An 11773-nucleotide genomic window follows, 5' to 3' on the forward strand; every position below is an offset into this window, starting at 1 on the left:
GGAGGGGAAGAAGGGCTGAAAGGAAAGTACAATAGGAAAAAGAGAAGAATCAAGATATATCATGTAGAGATATAAATTCATTATGATAAATGTAATCATTAGGTATATCTAAAATTATTGTATGGATAAACTTAATTAATTTTTAAATGAATTAAGAGGAGCAATAACATCCATCCATTTGGTATCCTGCCATTATTCATTACTTAATTTGTATGAATAAGAAATGACTAACATTATCTCTATGTAAGTCTCCTTCTACCTAATATTAATATTATCTCTACCCAAGACCAACTAAATACTATGTCTTTTTTAAATCGTTGTGGAATGTGAAAGATGAGTTTGGTTGATTAAAAATGTACTAAACAAAATAAATATTTTATGTTTTATTAATTATATAGGCCTTAAAAACTAAAAACAAATGAATTTTAAAAACATTTTCCAAAGAATTTGCAAGACAAATTTATATTGAGTTTTGTTTTTTCTAAGTAGGTACTGTGATTGCAGTATCTAAAAGAATATACAATCTTATAAATATTTGAAGCCAAAAGGTCCGTTTTTGTTTTACTATCGACAATAAGAATGATTCTTTGAAAGCAATGAACTAGTAATTAATATTCATGCATGGAAACTAGCCCTTAATTTTCATAAAAAATCTTATGGTAGGTTTTTTTAGTCTAAATGTCATCACAATATCGAAGGTGATGGGGTTGGGGAGATGGCTCAGTGGATAAGCACTTCCCTGGCAAGCACAAGGGCCTGAGTCGATCCCCGTTTCTACAAAAAAACCAAAACAAAACAAAAACAAAAACCAAAGGTGAAACACTCAGGACAGAGTCACAAAGCTCTGGGGAATCCTCTCCAGCATTCTGACTTTCAGGAGGAGTGAGGTCATAAAGGCCTATCTAGCCTTCAGATCACTTCCTGCTGTGCCACAGGAAGGAAGCTCGGAGAAGAAATAGTAGATTAAAGCCCACATCAATTTCTCAATGAATGTTGTATTATTTATGTTTTTATCTGGGGTCTATTCCTCAGAGATTACGAGTTCCAAGCCTGCTATGAAAGGTGAGTAAAATTTTAAAATTTCATAGAAAATAGGTAGGGAAAAAATACTCTTAATCATAGAAAATTGCCATTTGGTGATTTTGTACAGACTGGTGTAGTTTTTAGTTGGACATATGAAATAATTTAGATTTTAAATCTACCCAAATTGTTTATGAAAAATACTGGGAAAAAATAAAGTAAAAGAACTTTACCATATCTGTGCTCTTTGGTGTGTTGTACTTTTTTAGAGTTATCTGATGTGAAATCCCTAGCTGAGGATATCCAGGAAGAGCAATACATGGCCCACAACTTTGCTACTCATGGAGAAAAAAATATGGATGACATTCCTGCTAATGAGAAAACTGGCAATTATTATAAAGACATAAAACAATGTAAGTCTTTAAACGTAACGTATACCAAACCTGATTATTCTTGCTTGACATCTTAACTCTTTAAACTGCCAGTAATTTTTTTCGGTTTCTTAAATTCTAACTTACATAGAAAACTTTTCAGGGTGTAAAATTAATTCCTTATTTCCTACAACTTTTTTCAAGAGGTGTTATGAAGTTAAAGAAGGTTCTCTTGGTAATCTATCTTTTTAATTTTTTAAAGTGAATATAAAATGGTAAAAGAAAAAGAAAAAAATTACAAAAAATACAGAATTTCACCAAACAAAATAATGAGAATTCAATAATGGTTGATGCATTATATAATATTATCTTAAAGTTAGTTGTTTAGATTACCAGATATAAACATGCAAAATCAGAAAAAGAAAAAGAAATAGAATTTAAGCATTAACTGCTCCTTTCAATAGACCAGTAGAAATCAGCAGTACAATTATCCAAGCTATCCTACACATGAATATATATATATATATATATATATATATATATATATATATATATATATATATATATATATATATATATATATGTTTACACATACATAAACATATCTTTTTCCCTTCTTTCTTTTGTCCTGTTCCTCATTCCAGTGTTTCCTTCCCATTGGATAGATTCTTTCCCTTTTACACTATCAACTGTACTTCTTGGATTTTATTTAGTCTTTCAGGTTCTTATACTAGGGAGACACTATGATGTTTGCACATGCAGGTCTGATTTACTTCACTTACCAATATGGTCTCTAGTGTCATCCATTTACCTATAAAAGCCTTGAGTTTATCTTTTTTATGGCTGAGTAATATTCACTGTATAAAAATACCACATCTTTTTTATCCATTCCTCGGTTGATGGGCATTTGGGTTTCCAAGATTTATGATAAATTGTGCTGCTACAAACATGGGTGCATATAGGTCACTGTGGTACGTTTTCAGTTCATTTGGGAAAATATCTAGAAGGGGAATTTAAGCTGGGCTTAATTGGACTTCCAATCCTAGCTTTCTGAGGAATCTCCACACTGATTTCCACAGAGGTTGAACCAGCTTGCACTCCCACCAACAGTGGAGAAAGGTTCTTTTTTCGGCACAGCCCCTCCAGCATTTGTTATTGCTTGACTTCTTCTTTTTTTTTTTTGGAACCGGGTATTGAACTCAGGTCCTTGCGCCTGCCAGGGAAGGGCTTACTCCACTGAGCCATCTCCCCAGCCCTTGACTTCTTGATGATAGCCCTTCTTTCAGGGTTAAGATGAAATCTCAGCATTGTTTTAATTTGCATCTCTTGAATGACCAATGATATTGTTTGTCTCAGTTGCTCTTCTCTAGTTCCTGGAACAAAATAGCTAACACTCAAAATGAAGGAAGGAAAGGTTTATTTAGCTCACAGTTTGTGGAGGTTTCAGTCCATTCTTGGCTGGCTCCAAGACAGAGGGCACATGGCAGAGGGCAGCCGTTCATGGTGGTGGAAAAAAACAGCAAGAGCAAACTGGCACGAGCAGCAGCAGCAGCGGCAACAGAGAGCAAGTATGCGTCCCCTATGTTGCATTCAGACTATCTGCCCCAGGCTGGATATAGCACTCACACCCATAATCCCAGCAGCGCTTGCACCCATAATCCCAGCAGCACTCACACCCGTAATCCTAGCACTGGATCATGAGTTAATAACAAATTCTTGAAGTCTGCCTCATAATTGCATGAGGCCTTGGAGGGACAACTAGACATGAAACATAACATTTTTTTTTCATGTATTTATTTGCCATTTGTATTTCTTCATCTGAGAAGTGTATATTCATCTCGGATGCCCCATTTTTCGATTGGGTCTTTGAATTTAGGGGGCCCAATCTTTTAAAATTCTTTTTATATTCTAAATAGAAGTCCTTTCTCTGAGGGACTGTTGGCTATAATTTTGGTAACCATTTCTATCTGCCATGGTTTCTACTTACAATAAATAGATATTTAGCTATTTATTCACAATAAAAATAAACAATATAGTGATTATTTATTTGAAGATGAGTTTGTGTTTCGCAGGTCTGCTAAAACAAAGTACTGTACACCCTGAGTGGTAGGAGGCTTGAGACAACAGAAATCTATTCTATGGGGGCTGGTGAGATGGCTCAGTGGTCTAAAGCACCTACTTAGTACAAGCTAAGCTAAGCAAAAACACAGGGACCGCTGTTCAATCCCCCAGCACCACATGCCAGCCAGCCCCGCCCCCCTGGTGGGCTGAGCTGGCCACACACACACACCCACACACACCCACACACGCAAGAAAGAAAGAAAGAAAGAAATCTATTCTTTGCTAAGCTTGTTCTAAGTAGGTGCTTTAAACCACTGAGCCATCTCACCAGCCCTGAAGGGCACCATTCTATATATTCCTATGTTTATTTATTACATTCATTTATTGTGTGTGTGTACGGCCAGCTCAGCCCACCAGGGGGCGGGGCTGACTGGCATGTGGTGCTGGGGGATTGAACCGTGGTCCCTGTGCTTTGCCAAGCCCGTTCCAAGTAGGTGCTTTAGACCACTGAGCCATCTCTCCAGCCCCAAGGGCACCATTCTAAAAAGTGAAAATTTCCTGAGAGTCTTGGCTTAAAAATCAAGATATTTAATTATGCTGGAATCTTTACTGACCATCAAAAATAGAAAACAATAAAGATAAACATGTACGGATCCTTGCAAACTATAATGTACAACTTCTTATATTGTTTTGTTGATGAGTCAATAGCGGTCTTTTAAATTTTATGCTTAATTCATCCACATAAAAGGGTTCACAGTAATAACTTGTTTTTCTCATTTAACAAATGGAATGCTTTTCATGTCTGCTTTATTACTTGTTATGTTTTAAGTACTGGGCTTTTGCAGTGAACTAGCTTTTCTTTTTTTCTTTTTTTTCTGTTTTTTGCAAGAGAGTGTCTTGCTAAGTCCCTAGTTAGGCTCAAACTTGCAGTCCTCCTGCCTCAGCCTCCCAGAGAGAGGGAGGCTATACTATATACTCTACTGTACTGTACTGTACTCTACTGGTCTATAAAACAAGGTTAATTCATTATCTTGTTAGAGAATTACTGACATTTCTTCTCCATACATCCCTTTCTTACACAAATTTAGGGGTTTCTCTCAAGCTAGATATCAACTCCTGAAATTGCCGAAGATGGGGTAAATCTTTTGAAGTACTGATAGACACCACACAGTGCTCTCCCATGATCCACAACCTTGTCTATAGTGAATGTGTGCAACCAGAATATTTTGTGAATGTGATGAGAAATATATTTACTTGCACTATAATACTTTTGAAGTTGAATATTTTTCTTGTTATTTTTAGGCAATTTTATTTCTGCTTCTACAAATTATTTGTTCACAATCTTGTCCTATTTTTATATCCAATTTATTAATTTTTTTCTATGTACATTAAGAGCTCTTTCCCATCCTACTGCTAACATTCAAAGGTGCTTAAGTATCTTTATTTACTTATTTTGAGGGGAGGTATTTTTAGGGAAGGGTCTACAGGGTGTTCAGGGTCTCACTACTACATTGGACCATAGTGATCCACCTGTTTACAGCCTCCCAAGAGCTGGGATTACAGGCACGCACCACCACACGCAGTGTGAATTTCTTCCTAAATTGTTTCTCAGTCCTTGGGCTTAAAGACATTATTTTGGTTTTCTTTCCAGGATTTTCACTGTAACCCCTGCTCTCACTTTCTTAAGTGTGAAAAATAAATCAAATATTTTTATAATTTGGGGGAAGGATCATTCAATAAACTTTTAACAAAAATCATATAAACAAAAAAGGTAATGGACAACTGATACAACTAGGTATTCAAGACTTTCTTTTTTTTTAGATGTGTTCACCACACAAAATCCAAATGGCACTGTGTTTGAAATATCCGTGAGAGCAACAACAGATCTGAGTCTTTCTCTAAAGAATTGTGAGTACTGATGGCATGGATGAAACCCCTTAAATAAGGATTTCCAAGCAGCACCAGTGAGGTTGTGGAGGGAAGAAACCTTAGCTCTTAAATCAGCTTGGACGCTTCCCAGCTCCGTTCTGTGACTCTGGGCTTGGCTCAGCTCTGGATCCTCCTCTTGGTTTTGTTTGCAGTGTACCACACCATGGCCCCCAGCTCCAGGACACTGCGCTGACAACTCAAACAGCTGGGGTGGGGTGGGGTCTGCACCTAGTATATTTGGTTTGCATAGAAAAATTATAAGTATCTAGAAAATTATGTTTATTAAATTCATATTTTTGCCTTGTTTTTACACTCAACATCTTTGAACAATGAAGATAATTTCTAGTATCTTTTTAACACTGGAACAAGCCAAGCTCATGAAATGCCTGTTAATGAAGCTACTGGGATATTTTGAATAATTCCAAACATGAGACAATGATATTTCCAGAGAAGACATTAATTAGATAATCCTTCATGGGAATCTTGTTGTGCATGTTGAATAGCATCTTGAATGATCTGGGACAAGATTGAGAAAGCCAGCTCCAAAGCAGACCATGTCCCTAAAATTCCCGAAGGTTTTGTGAACCATAGGACCTATAGATTTGATCCCAAAATCCTGATTTCTATGCCCACAGTTCAGGTCCCAGAGGCGGTCAAGAAAATAAATTAAATATTTTTATAATTTGGAGGAAGGATCATTCAAAACACACACACACTGCATATATATATATATATATATATATATATATATATATATATAGAGAGAGAGAGAGAGAGAGCCTGAGGTGAGAAATTCCTGCCATTTAACAGAGGCTGTGACAACGTGCATGCATGCGTGGTAGGGGCAGCCTAGAGGACAAAGGCCTCAAGGAAATAAAGATTTCTAGGATAATTTTGACTAAAGGTGGATTAAGTATGGTTCTTACAGTTCTGAGGGCAAGGGGGGTAAAGTGAGGGAACAAGCTGTTTCTCTCTCTCTTCTCCTCTCCTCTCCTCTCCTCTCCGACCCCCATAATGGGAGCACAGCCAGTTTAGTCAACTCCAGTAATAACAACCCTTCTCCATCTGCTCTTGTCAGCTGGATACCTATAATAGGTATGCGGGCTGCGCTTGAATTCATTTCTGCCTCTCTGTAGAACTCTTCCTTTATGAGGTAGTCTGTGTACATATTGAACTTACACTCGAATTCAATGGTCAAGTTCAGTGTTAACCTTACAGGAAATTTGACTTGATTCTTATCTGATTTTGCGACCAGAATTGTGGAAAGAATTAAGTTCATGAACCAAGACACCACTGTACTGACTCCTGTATTCAGCAAAGTTGACTACCATGGTCAACTACAGAGGGGGAAATGGCTCTTGAGGCATGATTATTACCAGACACTTTTTCAGTGACACCCCTGCAGAGGGACACACTCTAGATTTAGGTCCCCAATCTTTACACTCAAAACACTTTCCCAATAGACAAACTCTTTATCCTGGCAAGAGCCAGGCCACTTGGTAATGTGACTCTCATGTCAAGGCCCGTGCAGGGAACTTAGGAAAACCAATCATCCAAGCTAACTGCTCTCCTCTCCTCTGTGGGAAGCTGTGGTCTCAACATCCCTGTTTTTCTTCTCTCTCACAATTTAGGAACTTTAATCTCACCCAAGGCAACACATGAGCACAGAAATGTTATTCTTCTCTGCCTACTTCCTTTCCATTTTTTGTTATTTTGGGGGCCTGCCCTTTAGCTCAGTTCTTTAAGTGGCTGCTTCAACAAAGCAGTCAGGCTCAGGTTGCTGGGGTTCAAGCCCCACAACTCAAGCCAGCCAAATTTGCCCTGAAGGAATTCGGAGCAAGAAAAAAAGAAAATCCATTTTTTGTTATTTCAAGAAGATATCAATATCTTTGCCTTTAATTTCTTCCCTCTCTTGTCTTTCCTTTTTATCATTACAGTACACCTATTTTCAAATATTTATTTCATGTGTATATGTGATAATCCTTTCTCTCTTTTCATAGCTGGAATTAGTGCAACGCTTGCGGACAAAAATTTTGAGGAAGAAGATGATGAAGGCTTTCTTAGAAATAAACAAAGTATTAAAATTATTTTGATGTATTTATTCTTAACCACATAATTATATTACTTGAAAATTTAGGAGTCACTACTCTGACTATAGCATAAAGAAGTAGTATGCTTAAAGTGTTTACACTGCTGTATTTTTAAAATAACTAAAATCTTGTGAGTGGTGAATGTCTGACAGTAAATTTTTAGGTATATCCAAAAAAGCATAGCAACAGCTTTTTAGAAGTTTAAATTTACTTTAATCAATGTATTGTAATTACATAAAATTATATTTATAAGTGATTATATTTTTAAAATACATAAAATAAAATTTAAACATAAGTTTATTCATATAAATATATAATTTGTATTTCTAGAAATATAACTCTGACTAATACATTATAAACCTAATTTATGCTGATAATGATGCAAAAATTTCTATCTGTTTTAAGGAATAAATGTATCTCTGATTAGAGACAATGGTTAACGTTTCTTAAAATTATTCCATGGAGTGGTTCTGGGAATGGGAAGCTTCAAAATAAGAATCACTAGTTTACTTTCCTGCCAAAAATATTGTTCCTTATAAAATAGCTAAAGTCCTAACAACCCATGATGGGCTCCCTAATGACTTGAGTGAAGTAAGTTTTATTTTTTTTTCAAGACAATCAAATCTTAATTTTTATTCTTTTTTTTTAAACCAGAAACAACCCCAAATGTGCCTGCATTTTGGACAATGTTAGCTAAAGGTAAGTACCCAGTTAGATAGTTGGAGAAATGTTTTGGTTTTCTAATTTCTTATGTAAGAAAGCCAAGGTCTGGGGTCTAGAAGATAGCTCATGGCAAGCTTGAGGTCTCAAGTTCAATCCTTGGTACTGAAAAAAAAAAAAATCCAAGGTCAATCTTAATACATCTAATACTAAGAATCAACAAGTGAAGGTTTGGCTGCTGCAAGTAACAGCAAAAAACCAGAGAGGTACTAAACTCACATTGTTTTTTACATTCTTTTACAAAAAAGTTTTATTCTCTTACAAATGTTAAAATCTAAGCTGGGTGTGGTGGCACATGCCTGTAACCCCGGCACTTGGCACTCGGCACTCAGAAGGCTCAGGCAGGAAGATTGTTGCAAGTTCAAGACCAGCCTGGGCTACAAAGTGAGCTCTAGGCCAGTCTGAACTGCACAGCAAGACCCCCTCTCAAATGAAAATAAATAAGTAAATAAATAAATAAGATAAAATCCAGTCACTCAAGTCATGATGACAGGCTTTACATAAGTCTATTTTTGCCTAGTAAAGACCCATGTCATCTTTGGAACAATGTCAGCATAGAACACAGGAATGCATATAAATGCATAGTGTATATAAAAATATGTACCTGTATAAAAGTAAAATATAAATGCATACAGCTTTGTATATGTAATGCAACATACATATCATCCTATACATGTTTATATAAAAATGCAGAAAGTGTTTACATATGAACATATTAGATCATACATATCCTTCTGTATCCATAATAAATGTGAAATCTATACCATATTCAGTCACTCCTCACTGTATATACTCTATCTGATTCTGTACCACCTACTCACAAAGATCTCTGTCACCTAAAAGTCAATACTTATAACAACTTCAAGCTCATTTGTGAGCACTGGCAGAGATTCCAATAACTATTTGTGCCTGACACTTACAGTCACACCTTGACCTGGCCCCCGAGTGTCACACTGAATGTTCCTGTATGCAACAAGCCTGTAATGCGTGCATGGAGAAGGTCCGTGTGCTGGACAGATGAGCTTGATGCAGGCTTATAGTGCTCGTACTGCACATAAGAACCGTCGTGAATAATGAGCACAAGCTGACCGTGTTATCACACATATTTATACAGATAGAATATTGTTACCCGGTGATTGCTTGCCCTAACACAAATGCATCATTTTAACAGCTATAAATGGATCAACAGCAGTCACCGGTGGTGGTAATCAGTTATTGCAACCAATTCCAGGTAAGAACAAAGAACTTCAATGAACAGATACATAATAGTCACGTTTTAGTGGCTGCAAGGTGACCCTATTTTCCCTAGCTCGGGAGTGAATACAGGAGGGCATCCTGACAGCCAAGGTTGTATTAGAGGGGACATTTACTATTTTAGGAGAGTCACAGTTCTCTTTTTCAGTTTTTGTTAGTACGTATTTGCAGGCATAATGAATCCATGCATCACAGGGGCTTGGTACGTGTTGGCTTGGATTTTCTGTTCGCTAGCAATCACAGGCCTTGTGAGGAGTTGCTGCATGTACACGATCCATGTGTTTCCCTCCTCTTTGCCTCCCCTCTTACTCCCTTCCATCCATCTTCCATCCTCTTCCCTTTTGCAAAAGATGGATCTCCTGATTCTGATCATGTGTCCTGAGCATCCTCCAGTTATCATGTTGCAAGTGATTGCTACCAGTTTCATAGCTTCTGTTCCCAAATGGATAGAGGAAACAGGACAGGGTGTCTAGGATACACAGTGCAGTCTTTTAAAACTAGGCTTTATTTCTGGATATGATTTTATTACTCATCATAGAAAGCTTAATAAGTTCCTTCCTTTTTCTGGTAATGTCTGGCACACTGGCTTTAAACTGCTCAGTAATAAAAAGCCAGACTTAGCTCTGCAATTTCACCCATCCGCTTCAGTGCATCATACTGTTTTAGAGGAAATCAGGGCGTGCACCAGTAAAGCTCGTACCTTTCTCTCTTGTGGGACTGTCCCTTGTACGGAAAGTAACCAAAATCTCTTCAGGTGATAGATCACTCTGATTGGAGTCTAGGGAGATGTCTGTTACACACCTATTTTGGCATGTGGTAACTGAGGTCTAAAGTCAAGATTTTGCTACTTATTGGTTATGTCTCAGGGGAAATCCCTAAGCCTCTCCTATAACACGGAGCCGCAGGCAGCTAATCCAAGGTTGGCAGGAATGGGAAAGGGGAAAGAGCGCTTGCTGGGGCGGCGGCCTCCTCTTGGCTCGCCTGGGTGTGGGAGCGAGCGGGAGTTCCGCAGATGGCCCGCAGTGGCGCTGCCTTCTCTTCTACCCCAGGAAGCTCAGAACGCAGTTTCCAATGGTCTTTTCTTTGCGTCCTCTCAGGCTCTGATGTGAACAGTACGAATGTAGAAGAAAAGCTATCAAACCTAGAGGCTCTGAAGCTGAAATTAATGGTGGGCATCGCGCTGATGACCCTCCTCATTTTCATTCCCCTCCTGATATTCTGCATCATCACCCTGCACAGACTCAAGCAGCTGAGGTAAGCCTAGCCACCTGCGATCTCCGCGACTCCTGCGTGCCGCGCAGCTGACTCCCGCCTGCCTTGACACGCTGCTGGGAAAACGTGCCTCCTAAATGAACACACTCAGTTTTTACTCCATTTCTCCTTTTCGGGAGAGCATGGAGCCATCTCTCGGTGAATATTCATTCTTCTTGAATTTCCCCCTAATAATTTAAAGGCAACTATAGGTAGAAATAACATAGTCAACTGGAAAGCACATAGGCGATCTAGATAATGGCTGTTCATGGTGGCGGAGCAGAAGGGCCTTATATTCTCTTCTGAACAGCAGATTTGGCTAAGCTCAGACACTTTCCATGCAAGCAAACCTTGCCTGGGACCTCCAAACAACAGCAAATCTCCATCACATTTATGCCTTGAGGCCTATCCATTTGATAGTTTTTTAAAAAAATAAAATATTAAGTTCAAATCAAACCTGAATGAGCTAAGGGCCAACCAAATAACTCGGATTTAAAGAGCCTGCAAGCAGGCTCAGGAGCCAGGGGTTTGATCCCTGAGTCTGCTGTGCCAGCCCCATCCCCAGGCCTGCTGAGAGGGCAATTGAGACTGGGCATGATGGAGCCTACCTGTAATCCCAGCACTTGGGAGGCTGTAAACATGCGGATCACTATGAGTCTAATCTAGCAATGAGACCCTGAACACCCTGTAGACACTTCCCTAAAAAAATACACACACACACACAAAAAAAAAACAAAACCTGAATGAGGGAAATATTCATTAAAAAATTCTTAGAAATCATCTTAGGATAATTAGAAATTACTTTCAAAAATTCTAACAAAATTATCTAATGTTCACAGTCATTAATTACATTTTTGGGGGCTATGGTGTTTTTCTTTTTCTTTTTTTTTTCAAAATTTTATTTTTTTTATTTTTCAAAATTTTATTGATAAACAGATAGCAATGAGACAGTTTCAAATCAAATTGGTAGTACAGTTTCAATATTTAACACACTGCATATATTCTTAGTGGTTAATTGCTGTACAAGATACGAACTTGAGATCCTATTTACAAACACCATTAGAACAAATCATTCTA

The 11773-nt window shown here is 37.8% G+C and overlaps 1 protein-coding gene across 1 annotated transcript in view; it reads left to right on the top strand.

The window, feature by feature from the left end:
- The first annotated feature begins 1313 nt into the window (after positions 1-1313).
- Positions 1314-11773, top strand: part of Eqtn (equatorin) — a 27597-nt gene continuing 17137 nt past the window's right edge. Inside the window, exons 1-6 of the mRNA XM_023723490.1 lie at positions 1314-1433; positions 5274-5360; positions 7382-7456; positions 8126-8170; positions 9363-9422; positions 10543-10699. Coding sequence (XP_023579258.1) covers positions 1340-1433; positions 5274-5360; positions 7382-7456; positions 8126-8170; positions 9363-9422; positions 10543-10699 — 518 coding nt within the window. The 5' untranslated portion in view covers positions 1314-1339. The remainder of the gene's footprint in view (positions 1434-5273; positions 5361-7381; positions 7457-8125; positions 8171-9362; positions 9423-10542; positions 10700-11773) is intronic.

This window comes from Octodon degus, unplaced genomic scaffold (genome assembly GCF_000260255.1).
Source record: "Octodon degus isolate 3935 unplaced genomic scaffold, OctDeg1.0 scaffold00099, whole genome shotgun sequence".
NCBI lineage: Eukaryota > Metazoa > Chordata > Mammalia > Rodentia > Octodontidae > Octodon > Octodon degus.